Source organism: Oscarella lobularis, chromosome 20 (assembly GCF_947507565.1).
Source record: "Oscarella lobularis chromosome 20, ooOscLobu1.1, whole genome shotgun sequence".
In the NCBI taxonomy this organism is placed as follows: Eukaryota; Metazoa; Porifera; class Homoscleromorpha; order Homosclerophorida; family Oscarellidae; genus Oscarella; species Oscarella lobularis.
Genome location: NC_089194.1, coordinates 296978 through 318238, shown reverse-complemented (window position 1 = coordinate 318238; position 21261 = coordinate 296978). Strand labels below are relative to the sequence as shown.

General features: G+C 44.0%; 4 protein-coding genes and 1 long non-coding RNA gene across 6 annotated transcripts; 1 reads left to right on the top strand and 4 right to left on the bottom strand.

Annotated features, from left to right (window-relative positions):
- Positions 1–835: 835 nt before the first annotated feature.
- Positions 836–6021, top strand: LOC136198880 (death-associated protein kinase 1-like). Of its 2 annotated transcripts, XM_065988940.1 has the most exons (20): positions 836–937; positions 1004–1141; positions 1263–1372; positions 1421–1671; positions 1725–1811; positions 1871–1969; positions 2026–2124; positions 2175–2270; positions 2323–2415; positions 2475–2573; positions 2620–2724; positions 2773–2821; positions 2867–2934; positions 3078–3134; positions 3188–3787; positions 3841–4029; positions 4079–4195; positions 4244–5329; positions 5390–5456; positions 5506–6021. In XM_065988940.1, exons 4-20 carry the CDS (start codon positions 1555–1557, stop codon positions 5700–5702), a joined length of 3225 nt encoding a protein of 1074 aa, XP_065845012.1. In that variant the 5' UTR covers positions 836–937; positions 1004–1141; positions 1263–1372; positions 1421–1554; the 3' UTR covers positions 5703–6021. The 2 variants fall into 2 exon arrangements, with proteins under 2 accessions (XP_065845012.1, XP_065845011.1); XM_065988939.1 differs by having other exon boundaries at positions 1263–1671.
- A 2702-nt stretch (positions 6022–8723) lies between these two features.
- Positions 8724–9886, bottom strand: LOC136199090 (uncharacterized). Its single transcript, XR_010672961.1, has 5 exons — positions 9819–9886; positions 9514–9569; positions 9070–9158; positions 8956–9014; positions 8724–8899 (listed from the first exon to the last, which is right to left on the bottom strand). It is a non-coding gene; the product is annotated as an uncharacterized lncRNA (long non-coding RNA).
- Positions 9887–11028: 1142 nt separating this feature from the next.
- Positions 11029–15687, bottom strand: LOC136199320 (uncharacterized). Its single transcript, XM_065989503.1, has 8 exons — positions 15622–15687; positions 14210–14970; positions 13883–14152; positions 13632–13829; positions 13280–13579; positions 13007–13231; positions 12049–12705; positions 11029–11995 (listed from the first exon to the last, which is right to left on the bottom strand). The coding sequence occupies exons 2-8, from the start codon at positions 14655–14657 to the stop codon at positions 11181–11183; spliced, it is 2913 nt and encodes a 970-aa protein (XP_065845575.1). The 5' UTR covers positions 14658–14970; positions 15622–15687; the 3' UTR covers positions 11029–11180.
- A 129-nt stretch (positions 15688–15816) lies between these two features.
- On the bottom strand, positions 15817–17226 carry LOC136198830 (chymotrypsin-like protease CTRL-1). Its single transcript, XM_065988866.1, has 2 exons — positions 16962–17226; positions 15817–16906 (listed from the first exon to the last, which is right to left on the bottom strand). Exons 1-2 carry the CDS (start codon positions 17215–17217, stop codon positions 15921–15923), a joined length of 1242 nt encoding a protein of 413 aa, XP_065844938.1. The 5' UTR covers positions 17218–17226; the 3' UTR covers positions 15817–15920.
- A 5-nt stretch (positions 17227–17231) lies between these two features.
- LOC136199238 (uncharacterized) lies at positions 17232–21219 on the bottom strand. The gene is made up of 12 exons (XM_065989411.1): positions 21077–21219; positions 20895–20996; positions 20780–20845; positions 20542–20651; positions 20205–20487; positions 18909–19551; positions 18567–18836; positions 18316–18510; positions 17934–18272; positions 17666–17887; positions 17281–17618; positions 17232–17249 (listed from the first exon to the last, which is right to left on the bottom strand). The coding sequence occupies exons 6-12, from the start codon at positions 19387–19389 to the stop codon at positions 17232–17234; spliced, it is 1863 nt and encodes a 620-aa protein (XP_065845483.1). The 5' UTR covers positions 19390–19551; positions 20205–20487; positions 20542–20651; positions 20780–20845; positions 20895–20996; positions 21077–21219.
- Positions 21220–21261: the final 42 nt, after the last annotated feature.

Sequence of the window (21261 nt, the reverse complement as noted above, 5' to 3'; positions counted from 1 at the left end):
AAGCTTGTCCAGTACAACGGCGTCAATTTCAACACAAACGCAAAAGGTCGTGGTTCTTAATTCGTTTGGAAAGGTCCATATCAACCTCTGGCTTCGCCGTTTTCTGCGTCATCAGTACCCGAGCTCAAGCCGTACAGCTGCGAAGAAAAAGGCCGTATCCACCCCTACGAGCGTGTTCCTCACCCCACGGACAGGCTGGAGCATTTACCTACAATAATATTGTTCATTGTTCTTTGGAGTCGCTATTGCATTCCATAGCTTTCACGGGAGCAATCGCCACTTCTTTCTACACTTCATTCGCCTGCATAGTGAAAACTTGTATAGACATACATAATCAGACGTGAAAAGATGTTTTTGTGACAATGAAAAAGGATTTTTTGATAAAAGCCTTACCAACAAGGCTCTTATAAGATTTACGCGACCAATACAAGATTAAAAATTAGCCTAAAATCGCGGAAATTTAGCGAAGAAACCACGCTCTCTAAAAATTTTTTTGAGGGGCAGACCCTCCCATTTTGAAATCCTGCTACTGCCGTAATAATATTTTAGCTACTGTACTCAGACGCACTTTCCGAAAGAGAGGTAACAAAAATACTCTTCTTCTCGCTCCGCAGCTGGCTTTCACCTTCACTGACTCTGTTTCATCTCTTGCTTATTCGTGAGCTTCTAGTTTGAAGCCGTATCTAAAAACGAACGACGTAATTACTGTATAATGCATATATCGGAGTAAATGAATGACACTATGAGCGTCTGGTTTTTGAATATTCTAATTTCTCACTAAGGTAAGAACAATCGAAAACAACCCGTTCATTGAATGCAGCTTTCAGGTACTGTATGCAGATGGAGGTCACGATGTGACGTATGTTTGGAATTGTTACGAGCTTACCGTAAAAGTAGCGACCTTCTCACGACTTCGTGTTGCGTCCAACCGCTCCAAGTAGCCACGAATAAAGCGATAAAAGTTGAAGAGAGTATCTTAGGAAGCTAAACTTCATTCGTATAGGCGAGATGAACGGAGCGATGGAGGAAATTGAATTACAAACGGCGCTGTTTCACGCTATTGAATCTGAAGACTTTGTGAAAGTAAAAGAATGCGTAAGAAACGGAGCCAACTTAAGCGACGAATGGACAAATGAGCAAGGTGCTAAACTAAAGGACTCGACGCGATGAGACGTCATAGGGGGTCCTAGCATCACGTGCTCTGCTCCGCTCTATCGTCTTTTGATTTAGTGCATATTAATCAATTGCTATGCTTTCTGCAGGACTTACACCGTATGAATTGGCCTTGTCGACGAAGAGTTCGGAAATCGGAGCATTTCTTTATGAGGAATGCTCTCTTTACACTGCCATTAATCCGAGCAACGACGTCTCGGTTTGTTATGTTTTAATTGTGTGTTTACTTGCGTCATCACCTTCTTAGTTGGACAGGGAATTCTATTCTTTGAGAGCAGCTTGCTCCAATGGTGATTCCGAAAGAGTTAGGCACTCCATCAGAACTGGAGTCGATATCAATAAGCGAGACGCGGTTCGTTTCCCTGTGTTCCTTTTTTCGTTATGAAAAATTCCAATTGGCTTAACCGAGGATATTTGTGGGCGGCATGTGAAAATGGTCATTTAGAAATTGTAAAAATGCTTCTCAAAGCCGGTGCAAAGCCCAACAACTCGCGGCTGGTTTGTTGTACATCACGTAATTAATTTTTTTATTTATTTGATTATATAATTAGGCTTTGGCGGCAGCTTGCTGGTATAATCACGTGGAAGTTGTTAAAGTTTTAATTGGCGCCGGTGCTAATGGCAATGGAACAGACTTGGTGTGTTGCTAAGTTGAGTTAGGCAGTTCTTTTTCGCTACTTCTGTTCTCTTGTTATAGTATGATCGAGGTTTATTGTGGGCTGCTTTAGAGAATAATCATCTTGAAGTAGCAAAATTATTGATTGATGCGGTGGCAGATATATCTCAGACATATGAGGTTGAGAAGAGCATGGTGACTTAATGAGACGTTTATCGGCAAAGTTAACTCGTTAGGCTGATGAAGGGCTTTTGCTGAGAGCTTGCAAGACGAATCGGGCTGATTTCGAAAAACTATTAATCGATGCTGGAGCGAATGTCAATGAGAGCAACGACGTTTGTTCTTTAAAGTCTCAGACGATTACTCCTCTGATGTGTACTTTTAGTTTGGAGAGCTTCCTTTGAGAATAGTTTGTCATCGTGGTGACGTCGAGTTTGCAAGACTCTTGATCAACGCTGGAGCTAATGTAGATGAATACTCTGTTAGTAGTTTTTTTGCAAGGATTGTTTTTCCTAATTGATGAGGAATTTTAGGATACAAGACTCTTGATTATTGCATGTGAAAAAGGATACTTCGAAATTGCTCAGCTTTTGGTCGACGTTGGAGCGAATGTCAATGCAGATGGGGTTTTCATAACTTTTATTAGGGTTAGCTATGACTATATCTTTTTTTTATTTTTTATAAGGATTCATTTGTACCCTTGCTAGAAGCCTGTTCGATAGGTCATGTCGGAATAGCAAAGCTTTTACTGGACAATGGAGCTGATGTCTATTGCAAAGACGACGTCGGTTTTAATTAACATGTTTATGTGTAATTAGTATTTCTGGCAGTATCTAACTGAAAGGTGGCCTTTGCAAATCGCCTGCTCTCGTTGTGACACAAAACTTGCCAAGATACTAATTGATGCTGGAGCTGATGTCAATCAGACAAATGAGGTAAATTTTGCGTTATGCGCCTTGCTTATTTCACGGTATTTTTCTCAGCACGGGGAATCACTTCTACACTTCCTTGCTCAATCGTGGAGAGATGCTGGTAATTTGACCATTGTTTTTTTTGTTTCTTTAAGTTTTCTTTCAGTTCAACAAAGGAATCTATTGACTCTAATTCTTTTGTCAAGCCCTTCACTCATCGACATTCCTGACAAGGTTATTATTCATTTAGTATTGTAGTTGAGTTCCTTATTGAATGCGTGTACAGTACAAATGAACCGCTTCGTGTTGTATGTTATACTTGTAGTGTAGATAAGGTAATCTTATATGATGAAACATTTTCATTCTTTCTGATTCAGAATAGAAGCCTTCCTTACGAACTCGCCCCTACGTCGCAGGCACTTTTTGAAGCATGGGTCAATTGCTTAGTAGGTGTTGCCAATTTCGTCTCCTATACGACTTCCTTTAGACTTCATATCGATACTCCAAGCTTTATTCGCATGGCACAATAAAGCCCAGAAAGATCAAAGTCTGCGTAGTTGGAAAGGAGAGAGCTGGCAAGACGACCCTCATCAAAACGCTACAGAAAATTGATTGGTGCGAAGAGGACGACGATGTGCGTACAGCCAGCATGGCTGTAACCACAGTGACCGTCGACTCAGCTGGCGAACTCGTCTTTTGCGACTTTTCAGGGCCGCCTTTCTTCTACAAGACGCACGGGCTTTTCTTTTCTGAGACTACGACAATGTTTCTTCTGGTTGTCGATTTGACCCAGAGCTACGACCAGCTCAGAGAGTCCAGCCACTTTATTCTGTCATTTGTGAAGTGCAGTGGAGCCTTCACTGAAAAAGCAAACGTCTTAGTTTTAGGCAGCAAAAAGGATTTGCTTTCCGATTGGAAATCTGGAGAGAACAATATGAGACGACTTTTTCGGTACCTGCATATAACGTTTGGCGCTTGGTTTGACTTTCACGAGAATTACTTTCTTTTGAACTGTCGAGATGGGAGGTCAACCGAGTTAGATTTTCTTAAAAAAGCTATTGGCGATGTCAAAAAGAAAACAATTGAGGTAATGAAGATACAGTTGTTATGTTTGCTTGTCAATTTCTTTCATGCATGCAGGCTGCAAGTGATGTTCCAATTATTGTTGAAGTGGCCAAGGCATTAATTTTACCTACGCTGCGCAATCCCTCTAAACTGCGCACTATGCCGCACGACATTCGCTATTCGTTTTCAAACGAGTCGGCGGAATCAGTAAGGAAAAAATGTTTGACTCTTCTGAGGTATAGGGGATTATTGACTCCTGAAAAGGCGAGTGGCGATTGTTAGTTGTTTGAGTAAGAGCTAATAGCTTTTTTAGGAAAATCGCTGTATGGATGCCGATGCTTTTAAGCAGATAATGGTTGCAAGCATCTATCCTGGCCTTACGGAACAGGTTCAAACGTTGCTTGTTGAATATTTGCAGGGCATTGGCGAGGTAAGTAGGTTAATAATATTTTTCATTTCAAAATGCGTCTCTTCGTAGATATTTGTCATGGAAGATATAATAATTCTCGAGCTTTCATGGCTGTGTCATAGCGTTCTTGGTCCCATTTTGTCTCCTGAAGAGTTTCAAATCACTCTCTCCTGTTCTACTCCTGGAACAACGACAAAGGAGAAGATCAAAAGAGCACTTGAAGCTTTCAACAAGCAGAAGTGGGATAATATCGACGAAACGCTATCACTTCTTTGCCGTTTGGAAATTTGCTTTGAACTTCCAGATAGGCCGAACACATATCAATTCCCAGCGCTAATTCAACAACAGCGTCCACCCGAAGTATGGTGTAGAAATGCTCTAATGACGGTATACGTTGGCCGTCGGTGGAAACGAGAAGACGAGACTGATATAATAACCCCAGGCACAATGCCGTTTCTTCAGTGTCACGTTCGCAATACCAAATGTTTCTGTGGCTTGGAACCGGTACTGTGGCAGGGTGGTCTAATGATCAAGAAAAGAATTGACGAATTTTCGCTAGAAGGAATGGTAATTCTGCAAGACGTGGACAAGTCCTTAGACTTCATTGTGCGAGGTCCTAAGCATTCAGAGGGAGAATGCATGAAACTACTCAAAGATCTCATGAGAACGGGCGAAATGGTACTTCAAGAGAAAAGTCCAGGAATGGAGAGACACCTGTGGTACATAAGTTGCTCTGAATTGAAAGAACTGAAAGAGTCTCCTGGGGCGTACAGAAAGGAAACGGTCGAAAAGGTGATAAAGAATTCGACGAAGTCTAGCGCTTCACTCTTTGAGGGAACGGTCGAAGACAGCCTCAAAGAGCTCTTTGCTCTTCCTGATAATCACATCGATTATATTTCTTACAAAACGCGCTGTGTAATAGATACTTGCCTGGAGAAAGATGAAGTTGGACGGAACGCTCTAGCCAGCGCCTTGCTTAGCCCATCGCCCGCGGATATCGTGAAAAGCGCAATTTCTGGCGACATTCTCGCTCTCTGGAGTGAGAATCTTAATGCCACAGCTCAATCCTTGGCTAACGCTGCGCGAAAAAATGACGTCTTATATTTGCTCTCTCTTTTACATGGTGAAGGTGCTATTGAACTTTCTGCTGATGAGGTGAGACATCTTTCTTATGGTTTTTTCGAGTATGTGATTTTTTATTTATGGTTTGCGCAGAAAGCGGCAGCTGCTCAGAATCTACAAGATTTGCTAAATCGTCCAGCTTGCTCTAGTCAGAAAATAGGTGTGCATGAGAATTTCATTGTGTTGAGAATCGAGCTCTTTGTTTTCAGATATCGCTTCCTACTTGATCTCTTTTCCTCCTGTTGATGCTATGGTTTCGGATTCGAAATTTCTGGATTTTAAGATGGCTGTTGCTAAAGTTGGAAACGATGAATGGAAGGCTATTGCCGAATATCTTGGATATCAATCCTACGAAATTACAGATCTTCCTTCATGGATAGAAACAGTGACAGGCTTCTGTACCTAATTAATAAGTGGTCTAGGAAAAATGGGAGGAAGGCAAATGTTGGCGAGCTGTTAAGAGCTTGCCAAAAAGCAGGAGTACCTCTGCCTTTAATCAAGGAGGAATATTCTAAAAGTCACTTATCATAACATGTGACTTAGACAGGTTAGTGTCAATGGACTTTGCTTCGTCAAGTTTCAGTTGGTGGGCTTGTATGATTATCGATTGTTGTTTGTCGCCATGGCCTTATAACACTGCATGTATCGTGGCATCGTTGTCTACCAGTAACGGATTCATAAATTGAGTGTATATACGTATGTAAGCATACGCATGCGTGATTTGAGATCTGCCCATTTCTCACGTGAGCCACGCCAGCTCTTCTCATTGGTCGCTCCTTTTAGGCGGGGTGTTCGCGTCCGGGAGTTTTTCCGAAGTGTTTCTTTGTTCTTCGTCTCCAACTCTCCGTCCTGAATCCTGATTCCCGAAGGCCTGCCGCGCCGGCCGCATGCTCATCTCTACGACTATAACTCTGCCTTGAGATGCAGGCTTTGCCGCCTCGTTTGGAGACCCTCGCGATTTGGTAAGCGTTATGTACGGTTTATTTTCTCAGTTAGCAATCTCGTTGTCCGTCATGTCTGTGCACCGCGCATACCTAGAGCGGCTTCGCTCGTCGAACGAATGCGCGACGTGATCCTTTGTACTCTCCAACGACTTTTCGCCACGCGATGCGCGCATAATCCGCTCGCATCTAAGCAATCCCTCATCGCGCGCACCTGCCGTGTGTTTCATTTCATTTCCTTTTTCTTTTTCTCTAGTTCGGCGATAAAGAAGAGAAGAAGAATCGCGCGTGCGATGCCAGCGCGACGACCAGGTTCGCATCACCCAATTGGGGGCCCCACTTGTGTAGGCGTACACTTAAGGGGCGGGGCTTCTTGTGACGTACACGGCGCTGAGTACATGCGATGCCACTGCCCGCGCTCGTGGGCATAGAAAAATTTCCGACAGTCTAACTATTAGGTCTGGTTTCCAAAAGTTCAATCGAGGGCGGGTTGGGGTTTGCGAGTGGGGGCTGGTGGTGTTGCATCGCACAAAGCCCACTTGTGTACGTTGCAGGGAGTGTAGCGGGACGACACTTTGGCGAAAGTAATTAGTGTAATGAAACCTCCCCCGTTTCATGCTTGGTTTGCATCACTACGTTAGTTTGCACGGGTCCGCTTCCTTTGCATTAAGATTTTATAGTTGGCGGCTGCTAGTAGGGTAGGGCGGCTTGTGTAGTAGGCTTGTAGCTCCTTCTCCCCGACGTGCTGTAGCTAGCAGCCGCCACGTGCTTTAGACCATTTTTTCAATGGATTTTTGAGGTAATCTAGGTTGATTAGTATATAGGCATATTTTAGGTCAATGGATTGATGAGGTATTCTAGGTTTTTATCACGTTATTTTCTTTCTTTTTAGGGTAGTCTAGTAGGTTTTCTTCTTTGCAGGTTTTTATTTCCTTTTCTGTTTTTCATATTTTTTCGCAGGTTTTTATTTCCATTTCAGCTTTTTATATTTTGTTCACAGGTTTTTATTTCCTTTTCAGCTTTTTGTTCACAGGTTTTTATTTCCTTTTCAGCTTTTTTTCACAGGTTTTAATTCCTTTTCAGGTTTTTATATTTTGTTCGCAGGTTCTTATTATATTTTCGTGTTTTTTATTTTGTTAACAGGTTTTTTTATTTATTTGCAGGTTTTTAATTTATATTTACGCGTCTTTTTTGCAGGTTCTTTGTTGTGTTATTTATTGATCTATTTCTCTGTTTAGGATATGATTTATTCTAATATTATTAGGAAAAGAATTCGATTTCAGGTGGAACATATATTTGGAAAGTTAATCGTTTTAGTTGTTGTATTATTTAAATTTACTGATACGATATTTGCAGGTGAAATACGGTTAAAGGAAGAAATATCTCAAGATGAAGAAGAGTACTTTTTAAGCATGATTAAAATTTTTAGTACGTGGAGCATGCTAATTTTTTGTCTGCACGAGCGTGCGTGCCGTTTCTTGTTGTGCGCGAGCGTTGACGTCGCTGCACTCGCGTGGCCAAAGATTGCATAGACGCGCGCGCGTGCTTTCTTTAACGCTGCGCGCGTCCTACGCGGTTGCTTTAATCCGCTGCGTGAGCGCGCAGGCGCGCCGTCCGCGATAACCACGCGGCCACATACGCGAAAAGTAAGGAATCTTACGGCAAAATAATTATATTAAATATCCCGGATGTAATAAAAAATTGACAAGAAATTCCATTTTCTTTTTTCCGTCGTCTTTACTTCCGCCGCTTGACCAGGAGGTCAAGCGCTGGGACTGACACTGCAGTCCCACAATGGACTTTACCCAAGTCCACAGGGGGAGGGCGGCGAATTAACCTCCGGCCGCCAGGGAGGGTGGCGCATATTAACCTCCAGCCCACACGGAGGGAGACTTTAACCCAAGTCCCCAGGGTGATGCCTTCGTCTACGACTTCTTCTTTCTTCATCTGTTTCGATCATCGACGCGTCAGTATGAGAAGCGAGCTGAAATCAAATTAAAAACAGGTATGTTTTGACCAAAATCTATGATCTGAAGCTGTAGAAACATTGCGGAGGACGGAACGGATCCATATGCTAATATCAACAACCTACAAAAAATGTCCCATATTAGCCAAAATCGAAGGCGTGAGGTCGATTTGGTACAACAGAGTCAAACATCCAACCGATCCCCACTGTTTGACAAGGAACTATAGAGAATCGGACAGGTGACCAAATTGACCAAAAACCGTGTGCTATAGTTCATGGATTGCTAAAATCTCGAACTCACGGATATCTAAATAAACGCGCTAGATCGACTCCACTACGCTAGAATAACAATCTCGCCAGGTCAAACGGATCGTGGGAGTCAAAACCCCCGAAAGAAAAAACGCTAATGGATTCGGGGCCCCCACTGCGTACCCGTTCGTGTTTCTTGCAACGTGAGCGCGATTTCTCGATCGCAATGCGCGCCGCAGTCGTAAATTACTTCAAAAAAAAAGGAGGCGAATGCGATCGGCGACGTCGAGACGGAAGGATTGTCTACTACATCGCGAAAAACGAGAACACAAACGCCCTCACGCTTATCGACGCCGTATCTTGCGTTTTTCATGTTCTTTTTCTCCGTTGATCACGTGTTCGATGTCCGGGTCGTTCGACAAGCGTGCGAAAATATAAGAGAAAAAGCTGGAAGACATCATTTGACTACAGCACCTGTATTTCGGTCTAATATTATTCCTTACGTAAGCCCAGGTGTTCTTCTGGCCGCCTTAGAGACGCACCTGACGGCAGAGCGCTTTAGCTGTGTGGGTGGTAAAACGTCTCTCTATGTCTTTACGATGATTTAGATTGCTCACCTTCGACTAACGAAGAAATCAATTTGTCATTATCATTATCAGAACAATACTTCGTACGTTTACGGCGGATTCAGCTCAAGTTTAATCTCCTGTAATTCAAAAGTAATTTCAGTAAACATTAGCAAAAATTCCTCGCAATGGCAAATCGTAAAGCAAATAGATAATCACTGTGTTGTCTACAGTAGCAGAATTGGTGACAATTTAATTTACACATCAACATTTGTGAACGGCCTTTTATGTGACAAGAGAAACATGAGTTTTCTTCGCGAAGAGGGGCAAGAAGAATGTTTGCTAAAGCCACGCGTCGTTTTCTAGTTACTTTAAAGCCAAGAGCTGTACATAGTGCATATAAGTTCCAACCAAAATATATATAATGTATCAGCCGGCCCTCTATTCTTTCCCATACGCCTACACAAGTGGGGCCCCCAATGAGGTGATGCAAACCTGGTCGTCGCGCTGGCATCGCACGTGCGATTCTTCTTCCCTTCTTCGTCGCCGAACTAGAGAAAAAGAAAAGGGAAATGAGATGAAACCAGCGGCAGGTGCGCGCGACGAGGGATTGCTTAAATGCGAGCGGATTACACGCGCGTACGTCGCGTCGTTGCGTCCGAGCGCGTGGCGAAAAGTCGCTGAAAAGTACAAACGATCAAGTAGCGCATTGCTTTGATGTGCGAGGCCGCTCTAGGTATGCGCGCTGCGACTGTCATGATCGACAATGCTGAGAGAGAAAATAAGCAGTCCACGCTTACCAAATCGCGAGGGTTTCGTCAAATCCGAGCCTGCATGCTCATTTAGAGTTGTAGAGATGAGCTTGCGGCGCCGTAGGTCTTCGGGAATCGGGATTCAGGACGGCGAGTAGAGACACGGATACTAGAAGAAGGGGATTGGAAACGCTAGCGCGTTAGCGTATGAACCATGCGCCAGATGCGTGCCACGGGCACGCCCACTCACTCACGGCCGTGTCACCTGCCGAGTAGGCTTTCTCTCTCTCAGAGGACGTCCTCCGGAAGATCGATGATTGTATAAACAGACAAGGGATTAAATAGGGTGCTTGTATCGTAGAGTTTTTTGCTTCCTCCAGCTTAGGCTTGCTAGAAAATCGACGATTATATCATAATATCTGCTCACCCCAACGTTGTCGTCCAACTGTCGCTCCCAGCTTCGCCGCTAGTGCAGGAATCGTGCGGAATCCACTAGAACGGTCAGTCAGGCATGCAACTGCGTGGTTTGCAACGATCGTTTCTCCTTCCGCTTTCCAATAGAGCCATTTTTCTCGCGTAACGTCGCGATACTTTGTCGAATTTTCACCGATTTCAACGGTAGCCAACAATGATATTTTTTGTCAATATGTAAACCTTATGCATTGTAGTGTGCAACTGAGCCAAAGTGACTATGCCTCGCAAAAGAACAAAACCTTGCACGACGGCCCAAAAACTACAAGCGATTGCGGCGGATAGACCACAACAGGCGCTTGGGATCGATCGAAGACCCTCGAAAAATGCTGTGAGACGTTGCATTTTCAACATGTATCGTTAAACACAGTTCTTTAGGCTGAAGAAGTTTGACCAGACTCAAAGTTCGTCTGAATGTCCTCCGGAAGCAGACGAGTCATTGAAGAAATCGATCACCTTGCCCAGCGCCGAATGGTTGATTGTTGGCGACAAGGATTCAGCCACGAAAAAAGACTTCAGAAAGCGCTTCGGTAGCGACGATAGCTGACGTATCCGGGAATCGAGAAACACGTGACCGTGGCACGCATCTAACTCGCGTTTCCAATCCCCTTCTTCTAGTATCCGTGGTAGAGACAAAGGAACAGTTCAGATAAACTCCCGTATGCCAACACTCCGCCAAAAAGGAGCGACCAATGAGAAGAGCTAGCGTAGCTCACGTGAGGAATAGGCATATCTCAAATCACGCATGCGTTTTTTTATCTACGTAGTTACACCAGAGATAGAGGAGACACTTCTTAATCTATGAAGCCGTTAACTGGTACACAACGACGGCCACGATACATGCAGTGTTAACCGTGCCAAAAAGAACGTCTGTACGATTTTGGACGAAATTAGAAAAGAGACTAAGAAAGCACAGAGACAGTTGCGTAAAGCCTATGATCACCCACTGGCATAATATACCGTACGATCCCGATCTCTCTTTTTGGTGTAGCGTATCAAATTCTCGTACTTTCTCATGTTAGTGTAAACGGAGTAACCGTCCTTGCCGTCCTCAAAGCCAAAACTGCCCACACCGCACAGAGCGTATCGATTTGTCTTAGAATCCTGACACATAAGAGGAGTACCCATCGCTCCGTAGGAAATATTTCCCGCAATGCCTCGAACACACACATTCGAATCTGTAATAGTCTTCCGAGGCCACCTCTTCCTGCACTCACACAAATTAGCTATAACGACACTTGACTCAATAGGAACATTCGAGATGACTCTTTTGCCATTTATATAGTACTGATACCCGACGAGGAAAGCCGTCTGTCCGACCGCGCCAATTCCATCGCTGATCATTGTATTGTACTCTTTATGCCTTGGCGAACAGATGGGCTTGTGAAAGCGAGCAAACGGTACATACTTGTCTAGCCTTAACACAGCTATGTTATCCCTTCGAATCACAGCGCTGATTCCGTTGAAGACGTATGTCGTTCCACTGTCGCCGTCGCCGCTCAGTTGGTATTGTCCAACGCGGACTCCTATATCATATCCGGATATCCTGCCACGTTCGGTTCTCACCTTTTCAAAACAGTCGCCACCTGTAATAATCCATCGATTGTGAACCAAAACACCGTCGCAATCGTACATTCCCTTTCCAAGAACGGTGGCAAGCCAGGGCCAGGCCCCACGTGGTGCAACCGAGAAGTTGGAAAACGAATAGTGCCTGCCCGGGGCTCCAGCGACACCGCATAGACGGTCGACAGTAACTGTACGTAGAAAAATTTTACGAAAGTCCAAAGGCAAAACGCTATTTTTTTACTTGGGCTCGCGTAATTCAAAAACGTGCTGAACTGTTCGGTGGTGTTTAATTTGATGATGTTCGTCGTCATTTGTTCCATGTAGTGCGGCAGGTCAAGCGTCGAAATAACAAATGTTTTGACGTTCAATGTTAGGTAGCGCTCCAGTGCAGCCAAAGCGCGTTGTTTGTTAGCAACCATCGGATATCGCTCGATAACAAATACAGCCGCTCGTTTGGCCTCTCGCTCGCCGCCTAGACCCGCCTGAAACATCTCGATAATAACCTCTAAGAACTCTTCCAAATGTTCTGAGACGCGAGTAGTCTTTCGGGGATGTAAAATTTTACTGGGGGTGGGGACGAGTTTCCACATTGTGTCGTTAATGAGAACCAAGGCAGCTTCGCGAGTCTTTTCTGCGTCGACGGGGAAGTATGAGATAATCTTGTGTAAAAACGTTTCATACAAGTCTCTCAGTGGACTTCTATAGTTAATAAAGAAAGTGAAAAGGAGATCCAGATTGACGTCGGACTGCGCGTCGAGCACAACAAAGTTATCGCGTGTTCCGAAAAGATTCAGATTCTTGAGGGGCTGGGCACTGCGAGAATACGTTGCTAAGGGAAGAAGGAAATTGTTCTTGAACGCTGCGATTTGGTCTTTGGCCACCTTAGTTTTAGGTAGACCTGCATTCAAAATATTCAATAATAGTTACCATTTCAAATATCAAGTCGGTCTTCGATTATTCAAACCCCAATGTTTTTGGCAGGTGTTCGGATAATCAAGGTTATAGAGGAATGTAAAACGTTCTGTTCAAATAAAGAAATTTAGAATAAATTTTTTTCGTTTTACAACAGTGACGTCATTTAAGCCTAGCGCGTTACCATATTACATAGCGTTTTTAAATTTGCCTTTGGAAAATCAATGGATCGAAGAAACGACGTATGCGAATAATCAAGGACCGACTAGTATATATATTAACTATACATCTTGGAAGAGGGGCGCTCATTGATGCATCATTCAAACAGGTGGCGACACTGTGACCAACAAGTGTAAATCCCCTTTCACAAAAATAATTAGATGTCGACGGATAATGATGTTTAGGCATTCTATGTTTTTCTGGTCTTTCCTCCACCTTAATTAATTCAATAATCCATCCAATAACACGCATAATATTACCATGTTTGGGACAATATTCGAGACATTCAAGAGCTGAAAATGAACTTTCAGTCAAATTATGATTACAGATAAGCGACATACTTTGGCAATCTGGAAGATTTCTCCATCCATGAGGCCCGCAAGTAATGCTTCCTTCTGGCCTCGCAAAACGAGTCACATATCCGGAACTAACATAGAAAAGTATCTTTTTCCTACTACTAAAGACAGAAAAAGGGACTCGGCTACAGGTGGTACTGATTCCTTTGTAACGGTCGCGCACTTGGTAGTAGCCCTCTTCGCATTTAAACTCAATCCTTTCGTTGTAGTAATATTCAGATTTGCTTTTGTCGGTAAAGATGTAACGGCCATTTTTGATCGACGAAGGAACAGCACACTTGATTTCTAAAAAAGAACAGGCACATGAATAAAACCAGATTTTTCGCAAATTTCTTACTCATGCACCGAGGTGGACTTTTACGATCCCATTCTCCGTCATGATTGCATTTTCGATAACTATTACTCTGGTACAAGAAGTAGCCTATATCGCAGTTGACATACGTTGAGATGAAACATCCACGCCCAGAGTAGTAGTGGTAATATACCAATATGTGACTTCCATTTGGGTCATACGACCTTCTACACGAAGTATTACCTAATATGTAGCGTTTTTGGACACTGTTATTCTAGCTCAATATGAACGGTTACCGCAGTGACCCGCCGCAACGGCGCTCTTTTTCTGGAAAATTTCAACCGTTATTAGTTTGTCAGAAGTGACAGTCTTCAGTGGCCCTTCGATGTCATTAATTCTGATCCTATCCACGATTCCGTCTCTGGCCGTAACCATGGCATAAATCGAACTGCTTTCGAGAACGACATTATAAAATTTAAGGCAGGCCTGACGACGATTAGATCCACATAGTGTCCAGTGCGCTTTAACATACCGAGACATTGTTGTACGTAGCTTGACCGCGTCTCCTGCGAGGTGCAAATAATTATACATATACAGCAATACCGTTGGTGTGAGTAACGTACTGTGGGTTGTGTAGACAATTCTAAACCCTCTTCCCATTATCCAATTACTGTCTGATTTGAAGCGAATCGTCATATAGGCAGAACAAGCAACGTATTGTCTAGGATATCCTTGGTACTCTTCGCTTGTAGATGACGAATACAATGCGGGGCCAGAAAGAATTTCTAAGACTCTGTTCGTCGATGAATCCACAATCTCGAGGATGTCTCTGTCTTTCTCCGTATCAACATACTCCACTGTAACAGTCATCCGATCGCATGAAGGCTCTTCTTGTGGCTTAAGCAACCACTCGCAGTTGACGTTTCTGCGATAATATTTTGAAGGACTCGGAGGATAATTCAAGGTTCCTCGATCTCTACGAAAGTCAGCTTTGCAGCTCTTTGAAGACGCTAGTACAACGACAGGAACCAAGAGAAGCGCGTGAACGAGTCCCAAGACTGTCGCGTTCATGGCATCGATCGTGGATGTGGATACCAATGGTCGTTCTTTTATTCACCTCTTCGGAAGTGTCAGATGGCGCGAGAGGTCGAAGGGTAAATTACCCACTTACTATTGGCCTCTCCAATTCATGCATTAGCTCTGCTGACTCACCTTACACACTCACGTACGAAGCCTTGTTTAATTAAATTAGACGCCGAGCTATTGGACGTCAGTCCTAAGGCGATAGGGTTCGAGTACTTCGGAGCAGAGTTGTCAAACGAGACGATACGCGTACTCGACCTTGAAAGGCGATAACGTCTGCACGGAAACGGCTGAATCTCACCTGCAAGACAAACAGGATAGAATCCCTTTGCGAGATCTCACATATGCAAGCAACGCCTGCAGGCTGGGCACGTGCAAGACCAGGTGTATGTCGAAGGGTAATAATTCAAAATATATGCACTATCGTTTTCCCTGCATATGACATCCGCTGACTCACTATAACGAAGTCCATATTCCGTCTGTGATGAACGTCATGCATAAGGAACTCAGTGAAAGCGCATCAATCACACCTCTAATTGAATGAGTCGGCCACGGAGTACGAAAGAGGCGGGGCGGGGGCGGGGGGGAGGGGGAGGGGGAGGGGTTTGGAGACGTATCCCAAAAAATTCTATGGGCGCAAAGATCGATTTTGACAAATGCGAGACAGATAAAGTGCGTACGATAATTATGACTCAAAGTGCCATGGATTCATTTGGATGCCAAGGGGAGGCACGCCCCCACTAGATTCGCTAGACTACTCCCTCCCTAAGCCCATGAACTCAATCTCAGCATCACAAAACGCCCAGACGGAGCTTCTTTCGCCACACGTCGATGCTGCTAGTCGCGCGACCCCAGTCAATAAAGAAATAGCGTAGCAAGAGGCTGCTTTCGTGTTTCGTTAAAAGCGGGGGTCACGAATGGCTTCTCTAGAAAGTACGAAGCATATTGATACCTGGATATCGGGGAAGAGCAATAGCGAAGGCAGCAGAACGACTTCTATTTGTAGAATTTATCCGGGATATCGAGATATCTAATCTCATCGTGGGGTTCGGTTCTCACAACAGTCCCCAAGAAAGCAGCGCAAAATGTTTTATCAGAAGTACCGTACCGGCTCTAAGAGTACTACAGCTTAACATCAAACCAGTTATCAGTAATTTCTAAACATCAAATTTGAACAAAAAGATTCAAGATTAGACCGGCTAAGACAAAATCACTTCACGCGTTATTTTCACGGGAAGAATGGTGTCTGTCCTAGCGGAAGGTTATTTCAACGGTGCCGTCCTGGCGGTGTATTATTTTCAAACGGGGGATATATTTTTTAATGGAGGGTGCCTGGGGCTGTATCGGAGAGTGAGGTACTACTTTTTTGACAGTGTAGCGATTCGACTCCATCCTTAGGGTGTCGCGTATCATCTCTTCGTACTTTCTCATGTTAGTGTATACGGCGTATCCGTCTTTGCAGTCCTCAAAGCCAAAACTGCCCACACCGCACAAAATGTATCTGTTCGTCTTAGGATCCTGACACATAAGAGGAGTGCCCTTGCCTCCATAGCAAATAAGTGCAGAAATGCCTCGAACACACAGATTCGAATCTCCAATTCTTCTCCGAGGCCACCTCTGCCTGCATTCAGACAAATTAGCTATCACAACACTTGACTCAATAGGAACATTCGACCCGACTCCTATGCCATTTTTAAAGTATCGATACCCAACTAGGAAAGCCGTTTGCCCAACTGAAATCATTTCATCGCTCACGATAACATTGTACTCCGAATCCCTTGGAGAACAGATAGGCTTTCGCAAGCGACTCACCTCTATTGGGGCGTCTAGCCTTATTAAAGCTACGTTATTTTCGAGCGTATCTGGTTTGTATTCCCTGATTGGGCGGCAATAATTTCCTCCAGGCGGTGGATGATCTCCTCTTGTAACGACATTGATTCCTTTGTACGTACTTGCCGTTGGTCCGTCGTCGGTCTCGTTCAGACTGTATTGTCCAATGCGGACTCCTAATTTATAACCGTCAACATTTAGAAAACGTTTGGTGAGCGCCTTTTCGAAACAGTCGGCACCTGTCACTACCCAACGATTGTGAACAAGAACGCCGTCGCAAGAAAATACACCTCTTACAAGGACTGCAACGAGCCAAGGCCAGGCCCCGCGCGGTGCAACGGAGAAGTCCGAAAACGGATAATGCCGTCCCGGGGCTCCGGCTACACCGCACATATCGTCGACTGTACCTGTCAATAAATACAAAATTATTACAAACAAGTCATTGACACTGTAGTCTAATACTTGGGCTCGTGTACTTCACGAATGCGTGAAACGCGTCGGTGGTGTTTAGTTTGATGTAGTCGGACGTCATATTTTTCATGAATTGCGGAACATCAATAGTCGATATGACTATTGATTTGACGTTCATCTGCTCGCTACGTTTATGAGCAGCTTTCAGGCATGTTGCATTAGTAAGAAATGGAAGTCGGTCAACCAAAATGAGAGCCACTCTCTTTGCAGCTCTCGGCTCGCCCTGTAATCCCGCTTCAAACATCATGTTAATGTTTTCCACTAGCACTTCCCACGTATCTGAAACAAAACTAGGATTTCCTTTCAGAACGTTAGCTTGATTGGCTGAGCCGGAAAACTTCCAAATCGTTTTCCCCGAGAATACCAAGACAGCTACGTGGGTCTTCTCTGCGTCGAGGGGAAAGTTCCTAATCGTGTTATTCAAGAACGTTTTGTACGCGTCCTCAAGGAGACTTCCCTCGCGAATACAGAAAGCGAAAAGAAGATCTAATTTGACATCAGACTGCGCAATGAGGACATTTGCCTGATCGTTGTATCCGAGAAAATTCTTGTCCGGTTGGGCATTGCGAGAAAGCGTTGCGAAGGAGGCGAAAAATATACTTTCAAACTTCTTGATTTGGTCTGTAGCCAAATGAACTTCAGGTAAACCTAAATTCAGCTCAATTGACATGTCAACTTGCATAGAATGATCGTACATTTTGGAAGAGGGACGTTCCATTGTGCATTAGCCATACAGATGGCGATACTGTGGCCAACAAGTCTAAATCCTTCATTGCATGAAAAGCTGACAGCTGCCAGATGAAACGTTTCCCTGCCTATGTAACGCGTAGTGGTTTTTCCAGACACGTATTTTAAGGCGCATTCTTTTCGGAAGGACAAATTGCCGTTTTGCAATATAATTATAGGACATCGAACACCTGCGAAGAAAATTTAACTATTATTAGGAATATGAAAATTGCCTACGTTGGCATCTTGGTAGTGTTTCCCATCCAAAAACCGTGCAAGTCATATTTCCACGCAATGCGACAAATGAGCTCGATGCGCCAAAGGGCCGTTTTGGTAGGCTCCACTCTAAAGGAGCAGGGGTACTAACGTAATGGTTCATTGTCAATAGTTTTGTTTCGTTCCAAATAATATCAAAGGGAAACGAGATAGAGTCATATTTCGCCCAGTATATTTTGCCAACTTGAAAGTACCCTTTCCAGCATTTCCACTCGACCTTTTCTTTGTCGTAAAACACAGACTCGCAATTGTTCACGAAATGAACGCGTTCGACAGCGGGCATATTGAGACACTTGATTCCTAAAAATATAAAATATTACCAATGGTGGGCCATTTTCCTTACTTTTGCACTGAGAAGGACTTGAATGATCCCATTCGCCGTCGGGTTTACACAGCCGCATAGCATAACTATCGTAAACGCTATAGCCTCTATTGCAGTAGGTAATTGCCATTCTGAAGCAGCGGTCTGCCCTAACTTGGTGCGTCTTTGCAGTTTCTCTTCCGTTTTGGATAGCCGAACTTTCGCATGTAGTGGAACCTAATATAAGAAGCCTTTCGTAAACGCTTTTGATTTAGCTTCGTAGCAACTCCTACCGCACAGTTCTACTTCAAACTGCTTGACGTGTGTCAGTTCAAACCATAGCAGATGGTTACATGTGGCTTTGTACGTATTGTTCGTTCCTTCAACCTTATTAAACCTAAACGGGTACGAGATGTCATTGTTGGTCAAAAGATCTTTAAGCGAGCTGCTGGCAGGACGGAAGTTGAAGAATTTCAAACAGATCGGACGATTTTGAGTCCCGCAAAAAGACCAGACTGCTTTCACGTACCCAGGAAATATAAGTTTGGGTTTGAGCATGTTTCCTATAGACAATATTCGAGATAACATTCGATACAGCGTTACAGTATAGATGAGATATATGTATATATACGCACTATCTGTCGAGTAGGAAATTCTAAATCCATTTCCTCTTATCAAATTGTTGTTCGATTTGAAACGAATTGTCAATCTGTGAGAACAAGCAACGTACTGTTTAGGAAAACCGGGAGACGGTGAACCAAGTGATTGTCCAGAAAGATTGGCGAAGACTTCGCCTGTCGACGTATCGACAATAGCTAGAGTGTCACCGTCTTTCTCGGTGTCAAGCAACTCCACTGTAGCAATCATCCGATCGCAAATGCTCGGAACGCCGGGACGCAGCATCGACGGCTCAAATATCCATTCGCAATCGACGTCTCTGTCATAGTCGATTAATCGGCTGTTTGGTGACGGATACCTCAAGGTTCCTCGTCCTCTTGGAAGAACGCGAGGTTCGCACGATTTTACGTGTCTTTCCCCTTCGAGTTCTGAAAACGTTCGTTCAACGACTGCACTCAGAAAGAGCGCAGGCACTAGTCCCAAGACGGTCGCTCTCATCGTATCGTCTTTGGTCACAACTAGACTGACGACACTTCGTCGCTGGTCGTCTGTTTGTACTCGGCTTCGATATTATGCATAGTCATGCTTTATTTCCGCTGACTCATGGCACGCAGTCACGATCACGAGTTGATACGAAAACACACAAGTGTCCATCTGTCACTGTAACAAAATATAGTCAGCTAATGCTGTAGGGCCCTAGAAGACAATTCTACATGTTATTCACGGACAAACGGAATGGAAGTTGTGAAATCATCACATGCAAAGACTGCATCAGACACAAACACGTGCAGAACAGCCCTATTCATAGACACATATCGGCCGTGAATATTCAAGATTAGGTAACTACTCCTCGACACCTGGTGTAATTACAAGTACCAATATCCCAGCTGCAGTCGATGCATGTAAACGATATCAAAAACTGTTGCGTCTATTATTAGACTAATACAGTCAGCTATTCTTAGCTAAAGAGATGCATTGGCGTGAGAAGGGATGAACGCGACACTATTGGAATTAAAAGAGCCCGGATTAAGCTTTCGAATGAGCCTCTGCACGCTCAAATCCGTTAGGAACTCGCCGAGATACACCCCTGTCCAAATATACCTACGCGCGGCCCAATTATCATACTATGACCTCGACTCATTCAAAAGCCAATAACTCAGGATTGTGCAGATCGTACAGACTCGGCTAACGGCGAAGACGAATGCCGAGAGAAAGGGCTTTAATTAAGACGTACTATAGGGTTACCGAGTTATCGCTGCGAATGTAGTGGAACGGGTGTCCCAAAATGCAAGGTGTCCCAATTTGCATATTACCTCTAATGCTGTTAGAATACCATTCCTGTTCACTCCTCGTCGGCCAGCACTTTCTCCACCATTACTCTAGCGCGCGCTCGGCGTGTTAGACTACAATAGTGAAGTCATCAGAGCTCATCCTGACGTATGGATATGTTCCTTGAGACTGTGCCAGGCATTTTCTTTCAAAGCAGCGTTACAGACGTAGAGATGAGAATACGCGCGGGGAATACTGTACCAAGCGAGTCAAGAATATCCGCTTCGTTTCCGCTTTCGCAATTAGTCATTACACGTTCAGGAAAGCCTAAGAATTTTCTTTTAGTTTGCACGTCATTTATTCAGGAACAACTAGACTAACTCATAAATCCTTTGACACGAAATAAGCCTGCTCGACTAATTTTGTCTAAATTGCCCCGCTTCTGATTGAAAGGAATGTGTAGTTACTTAGAGATCCCTCCTCTGCAACATCTGTTCAAAAAAGCAAAATATTAAATATTCAATTGGCATGAATCGACTGATCATGCTCTCTTTGATTGGGCAATACTTTCTGCTCCCCTCTATAATATATCAAGAGCCAAATCAAAATGATGACGTACCCAACGCTTCCGAAGGACGGAAGCGATTTCATCATCAACTGCCAATAGATCAGCCGTGTTTCCGTACTGAATTAAACGTATATAAAACTATTTGACTGAAATGAAAACAACTGACCTGGTCTACACCGGTGACGTCAACACCTTTCTCAATTAATAGCTCAATAACGCACATGTCCGTTGACGAGTTCGCTGCCAGATGCAAGGCATTTTGCTTCTTCTGTACAGATCAAAAGATAAAACATGTAAGGATCGAAGGCAAATTCGTTGGCTAGTGTAGCCTAAATAACAGCTCTGTACCTGATGAAAGCCTCTACAGTACTGTACAGCACTAGAGAGATGCTGGGAAGCATTTCATCGTGCGCCAAAACCATGGTCTTTGTCACACCAGTTTCGTTTTCGAAGAAAGATCGTCACAAGTGGTGTTTTTCGACTTTCGTCGAACGTTTCTCGACTTCAAGTTAACATAGGCTCCTCTGCGATGT